This window comes from Prionailurus viverrinus, chromosome E2, assembly GCF_022837055.1.
Source record: "Prionailurus viverrinus isolate Anna chromosome E2, UM_Priviv_1.0, whole genome shotgun sequence".
Taxonomy (NCBI): Eukaryota; Metazoa; Chordata; class Mammalia; order Carnivora; family Felidae; genus Prionailurus; species Prionailurus viverrinus.
The window spans coordinates 57,830,097-57,849,464 of NC_062575.1; the positions used below are offsets into that span (position 1 = coordinate 57,830,097).

Genomic DNA, 19,368 nt, shown 5'->3' on the forward strand with positions numbered 1-19,368 from the left:
ACTGAAAATATTCCCTTTGTGAACGATCCACAGGGGAAGTCATTGAGTCCAAGATTCCTGTTGCTGGTGGAGTCTGGTCCTGCATAGCACTCAAGGAAAACAGTTCCCATTTAGGTCAGATCTGGATGCTTAATCACCTCTCTGGAGACCAGGATGAAGAAAATGCACAGATACACAGGATGGATATGAGGCCCGGATTAACTCCAAAGTTGTCAGATAAAAGGAAGACTCTTGCTGCTTAGAATGTTAAAAAGATACCCCATTTTTAGGTTGTTTCATTCCAATTTCATTTCAATTTATTTCATTAGGTAGATTTACCGAGTGATATGCAGAAACCATCCCATTTCAACTGGAACAATCTTTCTTCTGGGACAGTTTCTCTTTGCCTGTAGTTTCTGATGAAAGGAACAGAGGCGAAAGAAATGTCGATAGGATTAAATTTTCTTACAGCTTGCCATCCATTGATAAACACTAGATATAGGCAGAGTATGACATTGCTCAAGGAATTCACAATTGCCTTCATGTGAATGCTTTGCTAGAGGCAAAAGGGAAGCTCAGCTTGAGGAGAGCCAGACTGCCAGTATTCTGTATGTCTTCTTGACTATCTGGAAATGCTTTAGAAACTTCTTTTATCTCTATGCCTCCAACTTAAAGCATACCAGCAGTGTCTCCTCAAATCCTACTGCAGCCCTTGGCGCCCACAATTCCTCTCCCTGTGCTTTCATGAAAACAGCTTTTTTGACCAAAGAGGTCTCCAGAATCCTTTCTTGACCACTTGCTCCCAACCCACATCCCACCCGTTGCCACTGGACAATGAAGGCTCTCACCTTTGTGTAGTAGAGATAATGACTTCTGGGAGTGGAGGTTCTAAATCACTCGGACCTCCATCCTGTAGATTGTTAGTTTACTCCACATTCTTGATGCAAATCTATTCTTCTATTTAGTTTGTATTTTCAGAACAAGAAAAGAAGAATCCCATAGTTTACATGCTTGCACCTTCGAATCCTGAAACAGAATAGAGCAGAAATGAAGATTGAAACAAAAGCTTTCAATGAAACAGTATATGGTGGGATCATCAAGCACAATGGTCAAGAAACAATTCTGGAGATGTTGGATGATGCAAGATAGCTTATTGGAGTAGCACAGAGACTGGACCTGTGGGCAGAGAGAGCCATACGGTGGCTTCATGAAGCTTATATGTCCTGGGGGGAAGGGGAGCTGCACACAGTATTAGATCACAAATGTTCCTTTTATTTTTTTTTAAGTTTATTTACTTATTTTGAGAAGGAGACAGAGCAAGTGAGGGGGGGGAATGGGGAAAAATTGGGAGAGAAAGAGAATCGCAAGCAGGCTCCACATACTCAGCAGCATGGAGCCCTACTGGGGGCTCAAACTCATGAACTGTGAGATCATGACCGAAACCACAACCAAGAGACAGAGGCTTAACCCGCTGAGCAACTCAGGAGGCCCTTCCTTTGAATTTCTGAGTGTAAAACTGCTTCTGCAGGATTTCTCTGGTGATTACCATTCAGTTCAACGTTACTTATTGAGATGTATAGGCAGTCAAGAGACCCCTTAAGAATGTAGCAACCAGCACTTACTTGATGTTTTTTAAAACTCTGCAGGCCCTAGGTCAGCCTTCTCTGGTGAAGGTGCACATTTTCCTGTTTGTATCCCTCATCATACTAGATCCAGAAATAATAGCTGGTTTATGTATATCATTCAATGTGTTTGTGTTGACAGTGTGAATAAAAGACCTAAGCATCATTATCCAAAACTAGATTCATGAGTGTAATGTCATTGAAGATGTTTCTTAGTTTCCACGACCATTTTCTGCTCTTCCCTTGTTTCCTGTAGTTTGTGTGAGAGACGGGGAGATCGAGAGAACAAGTGGAGAAGGCGCAGAGAGAGAGAGGAAGAGAGAGAGACAATTTAAAAGCAGGCTCCCTGTTATCATCGCAGAGCCCAATGTAGGGCGCCTACACAGTAGCCTGGAGATCACAATCTCAGTCAAAATCAGAAGTCAGATGCTTAACTAACTGAGCCACCCAGGTGGCCCTCCACTCTATCACTTTTAATATGTATATAACTGCTTTCTAAATGTATGGATGTGTGCATGAAGTGTAAAACAGGAGATCACTTTTGTGTGGACACTTTCTGGTTTCCATAATTCTTTTCAGCTTTCACACGTGTTACTAACGTTGCTTTAGGGTCCCGTCTGGATATTGACCACTGTGTCGTTTTAGATCAACTCTAGGTCAGATAACCCGGGTTAAAACGGAATCTCTTCCATGTACTGGATGCTTGACAAAATATCCACAGAGAAATAGAATAACCTGTTTGCTCTCACAGATGATAATTGTTTATAATTATGATTATTATTCATTTTCCATTTATTTATGAAAAATGAGTAGATGCTATCTACTAAGTAGGAAATGCTCAGAAAGGCTCCTTGTTGCCTTTTTTGCTATTCTAGTAGAACCTGTGGTTGTTATAAAACCCATTTAGTTCCAAGTACTCCATGAGGTCCTGCCTTTGAATTCTTGCTCTTTGTTATTCAAATATCTAATCCCTGGCCAATAGGCTAATGTCTTGTCAGGAGTGCAGAATCTGGGGGCACTTGGGTGGCTCAGTCAGTTTAGCATCTGATTCTTGATTTCAGCTTAGGTCAGTAACTCATGGTTCCTGAGATGGAGCCCCAAGTCAGTCTCTGCACTGTCAGTGGGGAGCCTCCTTGGGATTCTCTCTCTCTCCCTCTCTCTACCCCTCTCCCACTTGCTCTTTCTCTCACTCTCTCAAAATAAGCATATAAACTTAAAAAAAAATAAAGCTCTTCAATGCACCATTGTGACATTGTAATTCATATTAGAATATGCTACGTACATTTTAACACACCCAGACTTTCCATCTAAGAAATAGACACCAGGTATACTACATGATGTGAATATAGTATTTAAAAATTTGGATGCCTTTGTTGATGCCTTCATTTTATAAATTCGGTTGAATAAACACAATATTTACACTGGTTCTTACCTCAAAGTAAGAAAATAGATGAAAGCATATCATTGTGTTGAAAAAGGTCTTCCTGCAGAAAGCAGGAAACCCCTCTAAGTCAGAACCAGTTTTCCCAATATACCTAAACAAACAGGAATTCACTTCTTGGTGGTCACAGATAGAATCTATACCAGCTGGGGTTGTCACACAAAGGAAATGTGATGTTCAACAATTAAGGAGACCACAGGGAATCACTTCCAAAGCAGAGACCCCAGGAAGGGAATGGTTTCATATATAGTCAGGGTGGAGAATTAGAGGGAGAGCCCATCACCTTATGTAAAGGTGCAGATCAGGTTACACTTGGGTCTGAAGAAAACAGTTGTATACAGGGTGGCCTGGGTGGCTCAGTTGGCTGAGCATCCAACTTCAGCTCAGGTCATGATCATGCAGTCTGTGTGCTCGAAATCTTGTGGTTTGTGAGTTGGAGCCCTGCATTGGGCTCTGTGCTGGCAGCTCAGAGCCTGGGGCCTGCTTCCAATTCTGTCTCCCTCCCAGTCCTTCCCCTGCTCCTGCTCTGTCTCTCTCTCTCAAAGATAAATAAATACACATTGAAATGTTTGCTTTTTGAAAACAAGCAGTTCCATACCTACTCTGGATGTTACATAGTAAATGAGGTTTGTGCTCGCTCTCAGGTGGAGAGTTTAGTATTATAATGAGGTCATGGTAACAATCCTCTCCCCGTGGTTGACACCACTGTCTACTTGCTTAGGAGTGAGTCAGGGGATGAACTCAGACAGGGTGGGTATAAGCTCTTTGTCAGATGACATACCTTTTGTTGTATACTTTCTGTTTCCATCACAAGAGACGATGGCCCTGGGGTGTTGTTGCCTGAAGTAACAGATAAGGTTGAAAGAAGAAGTGAAATAAAATGAGGGACTGAGGGCAGTGGGTATCAACAAGTAAGCCGTGAAGGTCAGGTCTTGGGGTCCAGCTGGTGACACTAACTCCTTCCTGCATCTTAGGTACCGTTATGAACGCTGCCTATGGCTACTTGGTAACTGTGGTATTTGTTGCAGGGACTGCTGACCTTCAGGGATGTGGCCATAGAATTCTCTCAGGAGGAATGGAGATGCCTGAACCAGAGTCAGCGAGAACTGTACAGGGATGTGATGTTAGAGACCTATGGACACCTCCTCTTCTTGGGTGAGGATAACTCCTTCCAGACTTCCCAAACCTCACTCGCGGGTTTGTTTCTTCCTTGGAAGACTGTCTCTTGGAAGCATCCTCTTTGCATGACTGGGATTCAGATCCCTGCAGTCAGAGAAAGAAGTAGAGTTTGTAGATATAGAGAAATATCTTCATGAGGTTTCCTTTCCAGCTGTAGATTCCCTTTCTTTACGGTGAGGTAAGAGCATCATCATCTGTAGATGAGTGGTAATTGTAAACATTGAGTGGCATAATATGGTACTGCCCACTTAAGCTCCCAACTGCTATTCATTCCTGTAGTGGTAGTACTTGGACGTGAGGTCATGATGTGAACATTGGAAATTCCTGTCAAGTATACTAAAGGGGCTTTTGGACAAGAGCATTCAGAAATCATTTTCTGGAATTCTACAATGTCCTCTCTCGTGTACTGAGCACAGTATTGGGCTGAAAGAATCTGAGAAACAGGTATGATCTTTTTTTTTTTTTTCTGATAATCAGGCCTCATTGTGTCGAAACCACACCTGCTCATTTTTTTGGAACAAAAGAGGGAGCTCTGGGATGTGAAGAGAAAGAAGACGGTAGCCTCACCAGCAGGTAGGTGGGCATGAACAAAACAGATGACAGTGGTGATATGCAAATATTTAAAATATGGCTCAAGTAGCTCTCCTTGAATGGAAATTAGTTTGGAAGCCCAGTTTTATGTCTTTCCCACTCATAGCGGGACATCATCTTTCCAAGCTATCATACTCTTACATTCTCGAAGGATTCTTTGTTCTGCTCCAGTGATGGTCCATCACATCCACAGTGAGTGCCAGGAGACTCCCCTTGTGCTTTGAGTATCTCCAAAGTCTGAAAGCTTCTCCTTTGCTTTGGAGGCCCTGGAGAATTCTCCATATTCTGAGAAACTGTATTGTAAGTCATTCCCAGTTTCTGTTTTCGTGAGAAGTGTGTCATAGTAGTGCTGGACTGAGTGGGTTTTGGTGTCCAAATCCCAGCAGCACTGGAGACAGGGATCACGTGATTTCCGGTTTGTGCTTTCCAATGTTCCTGAGGCTATCATCTTTTTTTTTAATTTTAATGTTTTTTTTGAGAGAGAGAGAGGGAGACAGACAGAGCAATTGTGGGGGAGGGGCAGAGAGACAGAGACAGAATTTGAAGGAGCCTCCAGCAGTCAGCACAGAGCTTGATGTGGGGTTCGAACTCACAGACCACAAGATCATGAGCTGAGCTGAAGTTGGATGGTCAACCAACTGAGCCACCCAGACGCCCCACTGATGCTTTAGGCTTAATCATACAACACTGAGATTCAGTAATTCCCTCAGATAAAAAAGCATTTTCTAAAATGAGAAAATCTCATGCTCTATTTCACTTCAGAAGCTTATTTTTCTTATGAATGATATTAAGAAATTTCCAATTGATGTCTTCCATTCCTCAATGGTGAAATAATTTGTCCGTGTGGATTCTAATGTTCCTACCAACATTAATGCCACAGGGGAACTAGAACACTGAGAACTTAGAACTCACAGCCTACCATAAAGACTCAATGGGTACGTTATTTCTCAGTAACTTCATAATTTTCATCTTTTTTCTTGTATAATAGAAACTTCCTGTGCCTTTGTCATAAATGTTTTCACCTTGCGTGGCTCTTTATGAGATTCATTTCTGACTTATAAGATGAAAATTCTGACATCGCATGTGCATCATGAGGTATGAGGTAGATCATTTGGGTTGACCTGTTGGTCTTGCAGAGTTTTCCTGATATCATTTAGTTACCTGTTCTCTCTTCTTCCTCCATAAGTCTCTCTAACATGATCATTTGAATTGTTTGCCATGGAATAGTGGCTTGATATTTGAATAAAATGGTTATTTTCCTTTTGGCTGTTAGACTGTGATTTACATATTTGTTCTGGACATTTATTTCACAGCTGTCGTTCTGTGTCCTTTGAAGAACATTAGCCACCTGATCCCAGTGTCACCCATTACAGGTTCCTTATTTCCTGTGTGCTCTCTGCTGGATCCCTCCACTAGAAGGTTGATATTTTTTCGCTGTTATCATTAAGTATCATATGGGAAGATGTGCACTAATCATCTCATTTATTCTGGAAGCTTCCTCCTTCATTTCACCTTGTTTGTTGTCTGCTTTGGAAAATGAAGGATTCCTCCTATGTTTGCTGTAGGAATTGCTGTTTAAAGTAGAGATTGTGAATGAGAGTTCTGTCCTGTAAATTTCCATTTTATTCTGCCTTCATGTCCCATAGATACTCTTCCTTATCTCTTTTCTGTTGCTGCAAATAAAGAAAATGTGTATCACATTAGTTCAAATGCCTTAAAATTGTGAATGTAATCCAGCACAAAACATAAAGGACACCTAGACTTTTAATGCTATAGAAGACTCAAAAACAATACCTATTGGTATTTCTTTTTTTTTTTAATATGAAATTTATTGTCAAATTGGTTTCAAATTGGTTTCCATATAACACCCAGTGCTCATCCCAACAGGGGCCCTCCTCAATACCCATCACCAACCCTCCCCTCCCTCCCACCACCCATCAACCCTTAGTATGTCCTCAGATTTAAGAGTCTCTTATGGTTTGCCTCCCTCCTTCTTTAACCTGTTTTTTTTTTCTTTCCCTCCCCCATGGTCCTTAGTTTCTCAAAATCCACATAAGAGTGAAAATACATGGTATCTGTCTTTCTCTGTATGACTTCTTTCACTTAGCATAACACTCTCCAGTTCCATGCACGTTGCAACAAAAGGCCATATTTCATTCTTTCTCATTGCCAAGAAGTATTCCATTGTGTATATAAGCCACAATTTCTTTATCCATTCGTCAGTTGATGGACATTTAGGCTCTTTCCATCATTTGGCTATTGTTGAGAGTGCTGCTATAAACATTGGGGTACAAGTGCTCCTGTGAATTAACACTCCTGTATCCCTTGGGTAAATTCCTAACAGTGCTATCGCTGGGTCATAGGGTAGCGCTAGTTTTAATTTTTTCAGGAATCTCCACACTGTTTTCCAGAGCGACTGCACCAGTTTGCATTCCCACCAACAGTGCAAGAAGGTACCCGTTTCTTCACATCCTCGCCAGCATCTATAGTCTCCCGATGTGTTCATTTTAGCCACTATGACTGGCGTGCGGTGGTATCTGAGTGTGGTTTTGATTTGTATTTCCCTGATGAGGAGTGACGTTGAGCATCTTTTCATGTGCCTGTTGGCCATCTGGATGTCTTCTTTAGAGAAGTGTCTATTCATGTTTTCTGCCCATTTCTTCACTGGATTTTTTGGTTTTCGGGTGAGGAGCTTGGGGAGTTCTTTATAGATTTTGGATACTAGCCCTTTGTCTCATATGTCATTTGCAAATATCTTTTGCCATTCCGTTGTTTGCCTTTTCATTTTGTTGATTGTTTCCTTTGCTGTACAGAAGCTTTTTATCTTCATGAGGTCCCAATAGTTCATTTTTGCTTTTAATTCCCTGGCCATTGGGGATGTGTCAAGTAAGAAATTGCTGCGGCTGAGGTCAGAGAGGTTTTTCCCTGCTTTCTCCTCTAGGATTTTGATGGTTTCCTGTCTCACATTCAGGTCCTTCATCCATTTTGAGTTTATTTTTGTGAATGGTGTAAGAAAGTGGTCTAGTTTCAACCTTCTGCATGTTGCTGTCCAGTTCTCCCAGCACCATTTGTTAAAGAGACGGTCTTTTTTGCCATTGGATATTCTTTCCTGCTTTGTCAAAGATTAGCTGGCCATATTTTTGTGGGTCTAGTTTTGGGGTTTCCATTCTATTTCATTGGTCTATGTGTCTGTTTTTGTGCCAATACCATGCTGTCTTGATGATTACTGCTTTGTAGTAGAGGCTAAAGTCTGGGATTGTGATGCCTCCCGCTTTGTTCTTCTTCAACAATATTACTTTGGCTATTCGGGGTCTTTTGTGGTTCCATACAAATGTTAGGATTGCTTGTTCTAGTTTCGAGAAGAATGCTGGTGCAATTTTGATTGGGATTGCATTGAATGTGTAGATAGCTTTGGGTAGTATTGACATTTTGACAATATTTATTCTTCCAATCCATGAGCATGGAATGTTTTTCCATTTCTTCATATCTTCTTCGATTTCCTCCATAAGCTTTCTATAGTTTTCAGGATACAGATATTTTACATCTTTGGTTAGGTTTATTCTTAGGTATTTTATGCCTCTTGGTGCAATTATGAATGGGATCAGTTTCTTTATTTGCCTTCTGTTGCTTCATTATTCGTGTATAAGAATGCAACTGATTTCTGTACATTGATTTTGTATCCTACGACTTTGCTGAATTCATGTATCAGGTCTAGCAGACTTTTGGTGGAGTCTATCACGGGTTTTCCATGTGTAGTATCATGTCATCTGCAAAAAGTGAAAGCTTGACTTCATGTTTTCAATTTCGAGGGCTTTGATTTCCTCTTGTTTTCTGTGTGCTGATGCTAGCACTTCCAACACTATGTTAAACAACAGCGGTGAGAGTGGACATCCCTGTCGTGTTCCTGATCTCAGGGAGAAAGCTCTCAGTTTTTCCCCATTAAGGATGATATTAGCTGTGGGCTCTTCATAAATGGCTTTTATGATGTTTAAGTGTGTTCTTTCTATCCTGACTTTCTCAAGGGTTTTTATTAAGAAAGGATGCTGAATTTTGTGTAATGCTTTTTCTGCCTCTATTGACAGGATCATATGGTTCTTATTTTTTCTTTTACTAATGTGATGTATCACGTTGATTGATTTGCGAATGCTGAACCAGCCCTGATGCTCAGGAATGAATCCCAGTTGATCATGGTGAATAATTCTTTTTATATGCTGTTGAATCCGATTTGCTAGTATCTTATTGAGAATGTTTTATTTCATATTCATCAGGGATATTGGGCTATAGTTCTCTTTTTTTATTGGGTCTCTGGTTTACGAATCAATGTAATGTTGGCTTCCTAGAATGAGTCTGGAAGTGTTCCTTCCCTTTCTACTTTTTAGAGTAGCTTGAGAAAGATAGGTATTATCTCTGCTTTAAATGTCGGGTAGAATTCCCCTGGGAAGCCATCTGGCCCTGGATTCATATTTGTTGGGAGGTTTTTGATAACTGATTCGATTGCTTCGCTGATTATGGGTCTGTTCAAGCTTTCAATTTCTTCCTGTTTGAGCTTGGAAGTGTGTGGGTATTTAGGAATTTGTCCATTTCTTCCAGGTTGTCCAGTTTGTTGGCATTAGATTTTCATAGTATTCCCTGATAACTGCTTGTATTTCTGAGGGATTGGTTGTAATAAATCCATTTTCATTCATGATTTTATCTATTTGGGTCATCTCCCTTTTCTTTTTGAGTAGCCTGGCTAGAGGCTTATCAATTTTATTTTTTCAAAACACCAACTCTTGGTTTCATTGATCTGCTCTACTGTTTTTTTAGATTCTATATTGTTTATTTCTGCTCTGATCTTTATTATTTGTCTTCTTCTGCTGGCTTTGGGGTGTCTTTGCTGTTCTGCTTCTGTTTCCTTTAGGTGTGCTGTTATATTTTTTGGGGGGGAGTTTTCTTGTTTCTTGAGATAGGTCTGGATTGCAATGTATTTTCCTCTGAGGACTGCCTTCGCTGCATCCCAGAGGGTTTGGAATGTTGTATTTTCATTTTCATTTGTTTGCATATATTTTTTAATTTCTTCTCTAATTGTCTGGTTGACCCATTCATTCTTTTAGGGTGTTCTTTAACCTCCATGCTTTTGGAGGTTTTCCAGACTTCTTCCTGTGGTTGATTTCAAGCTTCATAGCATTGTGGTCTGAAAGTAGGCATGGTATGATCTCAATTCTTGTATACTTATAAAGGGTACAGTGTTTAATTTAAAGTCTAGTTTGTCTGATATAAGTATGGCTACTCCAGCTTTCTTTTGAGTTCCAGTAGCATGATAGATAGTTCTCCATCTCCTCACTTCAGTCTGAAGGTGTCCTTAGGTCTAAAATGAGTCTCTTGTAGATAGCAAATAGATGGGTCTTGTTTTGTTTTATTTTGTTTTGTTTTGTTTTCCATTCTGTTACCCTATGTCTTTTGGTTGGAGCATTTAGTTCATTTACATTCAGTGTGATTATAAAAAGATATGGGTTTAGAGTCACTGTGATGTCTGTAGGTTTCATGCTTGTAGTGATGTCTCTGGTACTTTGTTTCACAGGATCCCCCTTTGGATCTCTTGTAGGGCTGGTTTAGTGGTGATGATATCATTCAGTGTTTGTTTGGGAATAACTTTATCTCCCCTTGTATTCTAAATGACAGACTTGCTGTATAGAGGATTCTCGGCTGCATTTTTTTTTCTGTTCACCACATTGAAGATTTCCTGCCATTCCTTGCTGGCCTGCCGAGTTTCAGTAGATAGATCCATCACGAGTCTTATCAGTCTCCCTTTATATGTTAGAGCATGTTTATCCCTAGTTGCTTTCAGAATTCTCTCTTTATCCTGGTATTTTGCCAGTTTCACTATGATATGTCATGCAGAGGATCGATTTAAGTTACGTCTGAAGGGAGTTCTCTGTGCCTCTTGGATTTCAATGCCTTTTTCCTTCCCCAGATCAGGGAAGTTTGCAGCTATGATTTCTTCAAGTACACCTTCAGCACTTTTCCCTGTCTTCCTCCTCTGGAATCCCAATTATGCGGTATTATTGCGTTTCTTCATATCACTTAGTTCTCTAATTCTCCCTCATACTCCTGAATTTTTTTTTTATCTTTTTCTCAGCTTCCTCTTTTTCCATAATTTTATCTTGTAATTCACCTATTCTCTCCTCTGCCTCTTCAATCTGAGCTGTGTTCATCTCCATTTTAATTTGCACCTCATTTATAGCATTTTTTAGCTCCTCCTGTTTCTTAGTCCCTTGATCTCTGTAGCGATAGATTCTCTGCTGTCCTCTATAGTTTTTTCAAGCCCAAAGATTAATTTTATGGCTTTTATTTTATTTTATTTTATTTATTTATTTTTCAACGTTTATTTAATTTTTGAGACAGGGAGAGACAGCATGAATGGGGGAGGGTCAGAGAGAGAGGGAGACACAGAATCTGAAACAGGCTCCAGGCTCTGAGCTGTCAGCACAGAGCCCACGCGGGGCTTGAACTCACAGACCCCGAGATCATGCCCTGAGCCGAAGTCGGATGCTTAACCGACTGAGCCATGCAGGCACCCTATTATTTTAAATTCATTTTCTATTATATTGCTTAAATCATTTTTGATCAGTTTGTTAGCTGTCACTACTTCTTGGCGTTTCTTTTGAGGAGAATTCTTCCGTTTTGTCATTTTGGATTGTCCCTAGAGTGGCACAGAACTGCAGGGCTCTTCCCCTGTGCTGTCTGGGGTAACTTGTGTTGGTGGGCAGGGTCGCAGTCAGACCCGATGTCTGCCCCCAGCCCACCGCTGTGGCCACAGTCAGACTGGTGTGTACCTTATCTTCCCCTCTCCCAGGGGCAGGACTCACTGTGGAGTGGTGTGGCCCCTGTCTGGACTACTACCACACTGCCAGGCTTGTGGTGCTTCCTCTGTGGGATCTGGTGTATTAGCCAGGGTGGATCCGCCCGGTACACAGGGGCTGGAGGGGCAGGCTCAGCTCACCTGCCTTTGGTGCTCCAAGGTCCGCTGTGGGAGGGGCCCTGCAGCACTGGGAGGGAGGCAGACCCTTTGGAGGGATGGTTGCATAGAAGCACAGTGTGGGTGATTGTGCAGTTCAAGAAAGTTCTGTAATGGGAACTGGTTCCCTTTGGAATTTCAGCGGGTGGATGGACGAGGGAGTTGGCGCTGGCCAGCACCTTTGTTCCCTGGTGAGCTGAGCTCTGTCCTCCAGGGTTCAACAAGTCTTCCTCCCATTATCTTCCTGCCCTTCTGCTCTCGGAGCAGAGCTGTTGACTTATAACATTCCAGATGTTATGTCCTGCTTGGTTGTCAGAAAACACTCGGTATGGCCCCTCTGCATTTGCAAGTCAGACTGGGAGCTCTGCGTTGCAGGGCAGGCTACCCCTCCACTGCCCGGCTCCCTCCCACCAGTCCATGTAGTGCGCACCGCCTCTCCGCCCTTCCTACCCTCTTCTGTGGGCCTCCTGTCTAGGCTTAGCTCCAGAGAGTCCATTCTGCTAGTCTTCTGGCGGTTTTCTGGGTTATTCAGGCAGATGTGAGTGGAATCTAAGTGATCAGCAGGACGTGGTGAGCCCAGCATCTCCTACACTGCCATATTCCCCTCCTTCTGTCCTCCTCTGTATTTCTGAGTTTGTGTGTTTGTGGTGTATTTGCAAGTCACAAAAATCTTTCTCCACAAATAGATGTATAATCTGTAAGTCACTGAAAACATTTCTTAGTTTCAGGGAGAGTAAACATTTTTCATTCTATCACTTTTATTCTTTTGTATTCAATTGGTAATTTTTGTATTTTATGTGGAATCTTCACTTTTCTCTTTATGTTACTCAGTTTCATGGTTTTAATATATTTGCATTACCATCACCACGTTGAAACTTTCGGTAAACTTACTTTTAGGATTGTCTCTGTCTAATGGTTGGTGTGTTCCTCTTAGATGAATTTAAAGTCGGATAATCTGGATAAAGACACATATACTATTATTGCAATTTTGCCAGATATTCTTTTGAAAGATGCAAAACAACACTATTGTTCTCATAGATTACTAGGATAGATGGGTGAATTCATGCAAAACTGTATAGTCTGTACTGTGTAGTAAGTGTTTAAGGAGAATGGTTGCTTCTGTTCATGATATGAGGCTTAGTAATTTCCTCATTATTCTTCAAGTTCAAAGTCCTCCATGATTTCTTCTTGTGGTTTTTTTTTTTCTTGGAATATAGAAATGTGGCTCTTGAAGTGAAGATGTTGGCATGAGTTTCAGGTTTGTGAGAAATTTCGAAAGTCAGACCCCATATAAAAATCGAAATCAGAATGTGAGTTTTAAGAAGATGCTCTGTTCGTTTTCATACGTCACACAGACAATGTCACATTGACATTGAAGTGCACGCGTAGCTCACCATCACTTTTTTATTATTCTGTGTCTGTTTTTTTCTGTAGTACATTATTTTGACAACTGATTTTGTCGTATGTTGTAAATTAGGGAGTTTGGTGCCACGAGAATACTCTTTATGTTTCAAGATTATTGTGGGTATATATTATCCTGCCATACCCATGCGAATGTTCCATTTGGTTGTGATCTTTCTGCCAAAAATGTCACTGGGAATTTGATGGAGGTCGCATGAAATCAGTAGATCACTTTGAGTATAGTGACAGTTGGATAATTTGAAGTATTCCAATGTAAGAACATGGATGTGTTTTCACTTACTTCTTCTTTCAATTCCTTCACAATATTTTATAGTTTTCTCTGCACCAGTTTTGACCTCTAGCATTATGTAGAGTCTTAAGTAGTTTATTCTTTGTGATGCTACTGTTACTGTAATTATATTTTACGGGGGACTGTTCTTTATTGTGTATAAACCATGAATTCTTATTTGTTGGGTTTGTGGTCTCCAATTTTGTAAAATTTGCTTGAGTTTTGGCAGGTTTTTCCAAATGAGGATTATTTAGGCGCACTTGGGTGGTTCACTTGGTGGAGTGTCTGACTGTTGACTTTGGCTCAGGTTATGACCCCAGGGTCATGGGATCAAGCCCTGCCTCAGGCTCTACACCTAACATGCAGCTTGCTTGAGAGTCTCTGCCTCCCTGTGCCCCTAACCTACTTGCACACACACTCTGTCTCAAAAGATAATAATTTAAAATAAAAAAAATAGGGATTCTTCAGAGAAGATGATAGTATCGTGACAGACTAGGAGTACCCTACCCTCATCACATCCCACAAACACATCTAGCTAACCACCAAACCGTCCTACGTATCCCAAAAAGCAAACTTAAGACTGACAGAGGAATTACCCAGCTGATGAGAGAGAAGAGGCACATCGAAGGTTATACGAAGTATAGAGATTTGGCCGGGGGAGCAACAGATTATAGTGCTGCTGAAAGCAGGGAACTGTGGTTGTGGAGAAGGATGAGAGAGAGTGGGGCCCAAAGAAGAATGCACAAGGAAAATGTTTCCCTAATGTCATTGTCTTGGAAAAGGAGAAGGCCTGCATTTTGTGCTTTCTTACAAACAGTGTGGTTTCAAGCCTTGAGTTTTGAAGTCGGCGGGCTTAGCTTGGAAAGATCCAGGAGGGTACTGCCCTGTCCTGGACAGAAGGTAGGCTCATAACTTGGGGGTAGACAGCATGGAAACAGTGATATGAAGAGCATTTGGGGCACAGATGAGTGAGATTATTTGATATTCTAGGGGCCCTTCAATGAGGTGCATCATGGGGAACAAAGGAGCTGACTTGTTCCATTTCCTTCCCATGTTCCTTAGCATGAACACAGAGCACCCTGAGAGAAAGGGCTCAGCGGGGACACTGGCTGCCTGCCTTGCTTACAACAAGCCCCAAGCCCCTATGCTCTGGTGGAACTGCCCTTCTCAGTCAAGCCTGACTCAATCCCAGCAAGGTTGGCCCCTACCTCAGGGGACCTGCATAATCTGCTGCCCACACCACATGTGACCACACAGTTCTGCATGGCCTCAGTTCTGGTGGAGTTGATGTCCGGTCTCATCTCACAAGCAGACCACAGCATAACCAGTCAAAACTCGCCCCATTGAGGACAGGGTCCAAACACTGGCAGGAGAGCTTCTGCACACCACTGGCATCAAAGATAGAGCAGGAGACATAACTGGCTATTTTAACATACAGAGGGTGGTGGAGATGTAGACAAAATGCCAAGATGGAAGAATTTATCCAAAATGAAACAACAAGATTTGGCCGTGGCCAGACATTTCAGTGAAACACTGTATCAGTAACATTCCAAATGGAAAATTGAAGGAACTATCATAAGGATACTCACTGAGCTTGTGAAAAGAAGACAGCAGTGAGGCTCTGACTACAGAGATAAGAGGCTTAGCAAAGGAAGAGTGATGTAAAATGCAATAAATGAGATGAGAAATGCACTTGACTCAATGAACAGCATGTTGGAAGAATGAGAGCAGCAAATTGGTGGCCTTAAACACAAAATAATGGAAATAGTGAAACTTAGGGAAGAGAAAGACAGAGAGACAGAGTAGAACTATGCAACATGAAATAGCCTTAGGAAATCAGGGACTCCCTCAAAAGTGATAAGATTTATATTACAGGGTCACAGAAGAAGATGAGAAAGGGGGTCAGAAAAGTTACTTCAGGGAATAATAGAAGAAAGCATCCCTAATCAGTTGAAGGAAACAGACCTGCAGATTCAGGAGGCACAGAACTCCATCGAAATCACCAAAAGGAGGCCAACACCAAGACATCTTGGAATCAAATTAGCAAACTATGGTGATAATGACAAAATCTTAAAAGCAGCAACACAGAGGAAGTATTTCACCCATCCTGAAAAGCATAAGGCCAGCTCAAGATTTCTCAACAGAAACTTGGCAACACTGAGGGAGGGACATGATAGATTCAAAATGCTGAATGGGGAAAATAGGCAGCCAAGAACAGTCTATCCAGGAAGACTATCATTCAGACTAGAGGAGAGAGAGAGATTTCCAGTCAAACAGAAACTAAAGGAGTTTGTGACCACTGGAACAGCCCTCCAAGACATGTTTAAGGATAGTCGTTGACTTCAGAGGAGAGACCAAAAGTGAGAAAGACAAGAAAGTATCAGAACACAATATCCAGAAACAATGCCAAAAGTAATAATAAAATGGCAGCAAATAGGTATCTAGTCACTGATTCCTTTGAAGGGAAATGTACTATGCACTCCAATCAAAATACATAGGGTGTCTGAATGGATTAAAAAAAAAACCCAAACTGATTAATCTGCTGTCTACAAAAGACTCAATTTAGACCTGAAATTGTCAGCCAGTTGAAAGTGAGGGGCTAGAAAAACGTCATCATGCAAATGGATGTCAAAAGAAGGCCAGTGTAGCAATATTTATATTCGACAAACTAGCCTTTTTTTGTTCTTGTATTGTGGTTATCTCCTCTTGGGTACCAGGGTAATGCCAGCCACCTAGAATGATTTTCAATGGGTTCCCTGTATTCTATTATTTGTAGAATTTTGATGAATTTTATCAGCAATTGCTTTTTTAAAAAAATATAATGTTCTCCATTACCTTTTTAATAACTATTTATTTTGAGAGGAGAGATAAGAAGAGGTAAGGAGAGATAGAGATAGAGAGCATCCCAAGAAGGGTGCCCACTATCAGTGCAGAGCCCAGTGTGGGGCTGGAACTCACAAAGTGAAATCATGACCTGAGCCAAAACCAACAGTTGGATACTAAACCAACTGAGCCACCAGGGCATCCAAGGAATTACTTGTTTAAAAGTTTGGTCCATTGACCAGTGAAGGCATGTGGTCTTGGTCTTTTCCAAATTGTCTAATATGTTAGTGTATGTTTGCTTTAGGAATCGTTTATCACACTATATGTTTCTGTGTGTAACTGTTGCCTCGTTTTCTTTTCCATTTGTCTTTTTCGTTGGTGGGGTTTTTTTTTTGACTGTAAATATATTTAAAGTATTGTCAAGTTTGTTTGTTGTATTGGAGAAACGGAATTACTTTCAATGTTATGTTTATTTGGATCTTCATTTTACTTCTTTCTTATTTTTCTTTAGCATTTCCTTTGACAGAATTTTAGCTAAATTTCTTCATTCTTTTGTTGATTGAGGTGTAATAAAAGAAAAAGGTGAAATACAATAATTAACTCAATCATTTATAGCATATTAAATTGAAAGTGGAGGGTGTAGTAGATAAATTAGGAAGAAATGAATAATAATGATTACCAAAAAAAAAAAAGTTTCCTTGGATTTTGTATAGATAATGTCATCCTCTAACAGCAATAATTTTGCTTTTTCTCTTCCAATTTGTTTCCATTTTAGAATTGTTTTAAGTTTATTTATTTTGAGAGAGTGGGAGTTGGGAGAAGCAGAGAGAAAGGGAGAGAGAGAGAGACAGAGAGAACCCCAACAGGCTCTGTGCTGTCAGCATGGAGCCTGATGTGGGGCTCAAACTCACATAGTGCCAGGTTGAAAACCAAGAGTCAGACAATTAAGTGAGCCAAGCAAGCGCCCCCAATTTGGTTTCCTTTTATGTATTTTTTTCCTAATTGTTCTGAATAGTGCCAGTACTGTGTGGAATGAACATGGGAAAATTGCTTCAGTATCTTATTTGTGATCCTATAGGAGGAGCTTTTGGCCTTCTCATCGATTATGTTGGATTTCAGCTTTTCACACATACATGATCTTTATTAGGATGAAGTAGTTTCCTTAGATTCTTCCTTATTGAGTATCTTTAATCATGAAATGGTGTCCAATATGCTCACTTCCTGTCCTGTATCAATTAAGATAATCCTCTCTTTGTGATCTTTAGTCTGTAATGTGCAGTCCCAACTCGATAGTTTTCCATATGGTGAAACACTCTTGAATTTCAGGAAGAATTCCCAGTTGATTATGTCATAAAATGGTAAAATGTGCTTTTGATTTAGTTTGTTTTTCATTTGTTTATTTGTTTTGAGAGAGAGAGGAAGGAAGAGGACAATGGGAGGGGCAGAGAGTGAGGAGGAAAGAGGATCCCAAGAAGGTTTTTCAGTTTGTAATGAGCTGGACATGGGGCCTGATCTCACGACTGAAGTCATGACCTGAGCTGAAGTCAAGGGTCAGGTGCTTCACCAACTTAGGCTCCCAGGCTCCCCTATTTGCTTAGTTTTATGGTGGACGTTGCATGAATTTTCCCCAAAGATGGTAATTCATAGTCTTCTATACTTGTAGCATCTTCCTTCAGCTTTGATAACCTGTTAAGGCTGGTATGATCAAGGGTTTTCATAATCTCCCTTCTCTTCACTCCCTAGAAATGTCTGGGGAGATTTCAAGTACTTTGTCATGTGTGTCTATGAATTATTCTATGAATTCATCTGGCATAAGAGTTTTCCTTGCTGGGAGTTTATTTTTTTTATTTATTTTTAATTAAAAAACATTTTTAATGTTTTTATTTATTTTTGAGACAGGGAGAGACAGAAAGAGACAGAGCATGAACAGGGGAGGGGAGGAGAGAGAGGGAGGCACAGAATCCGAAGCAGGCTCAATGCTCTGACCTGTCAGCACAGAGCCTGATGAGGGGCTCGAACTCACACACTGTGAGATCATGGCCTGAGCTGAAGTCTGATGCTTACCCAACTGAGCCACCCAGGGGTCCCATTGGGACTTTATTTATTACAGTGTTAATGTACTTAGTAGTTGTCGATCTGTTGACTTTTTTCTTTTTCTTTTTTTTTTTTTTTTTTTTTTTTTTGAGTGTGAGAGTCAGTGAGTGGGAGAGAATGCAGAGGGAGAGATAGAAAGAATCTTAAAAAGGCTTCGTGCTTAGGGTAGAGCCTGATACGGGTGTCCATCACATGACCCTAAGATCATGACCTGAGCCAAAATCAAGAGTTGGATGCTCAACCGGCTAAGCCACCCAGGTTCCTCTTTCATTACATTTTTTTCTCCATGATGATGTCAGGTAGGTTATACCTTATTTGAAATAGGTACTTTTTTTTTTTTTGGATACCTATTTGTTAGCATGTAATTATCCTTTTTCCCAATTATGATTACTTTTATTTCTATGATATCACATGTACTGTGTCTTGTTTTAGTTCTTCACTTCTGATTTTAGGTGAACTTCCATTTTTCATCCTTACTTGACGGTGTTATAGGTCTGTGAAATTTTTGGGTTACTTCTGAAAACAAATTCGTCCTGTTGTTTTATTCCTACTTTTGCTATATCGTATTTTCCTAATTTCTGTTTGACTTTTAAATTAAATGTGCTTCCTTCTAAATTTTGGCTCATAGGGTAATTTCCTGATTCTTTGTGACACAGGAATATGATTTGTGCTACACCATTAAACAACTACAGAATGATCTATTAGGCAACGTTTTCACGTGGTGTGTAAGTTTCTGTGTCAAGGAAGAATGAAGTCCCGATGAATCCTTCTCAACCATCTTCCTGACATTCTCAGACTGATTTGAAGGTTGTATATTAGAAGTTGTCAGTACCTTCATGTGAGAGTACTAATTGGAATGATGTCCCTTTTTTTTGTTATTTGCTATCTTTCAGCTATATCTTCACATGGCAGCCAGAGCTTCCTGCCAAAGCCATGCATAGAAGCCTCTTCC

The 19,368-nt window shown here is 40.7% G+C and overlaps 1 protein-coding gene across 1 annotated transcript; it reads left to right on the plus strand.

Annotated features, from left to right (window-relative positions):
• The first annotated feature begins 1,026 nt into the window (after positions 1–1,026).
• Positions 1,027–18,897, plus strand: LOC125153153 (KRAB domain-containing protein 5-like). The gene is made up of 4 exons (XM_047836059.1): positions 1,027–1,119; positions 4,071–4,197; positions 4,699–4,794; positions 18,869–18,897. Exons 1-4 carry the CDS (start codon positions 1,027–1,029, stop codon positions 18,895–18,897), a joined length of 345 nt encoding a protein of 114 aa, XP_047692015.1.
• Positions 18,898–19,368: the final 471 nt, after the last annotated feature.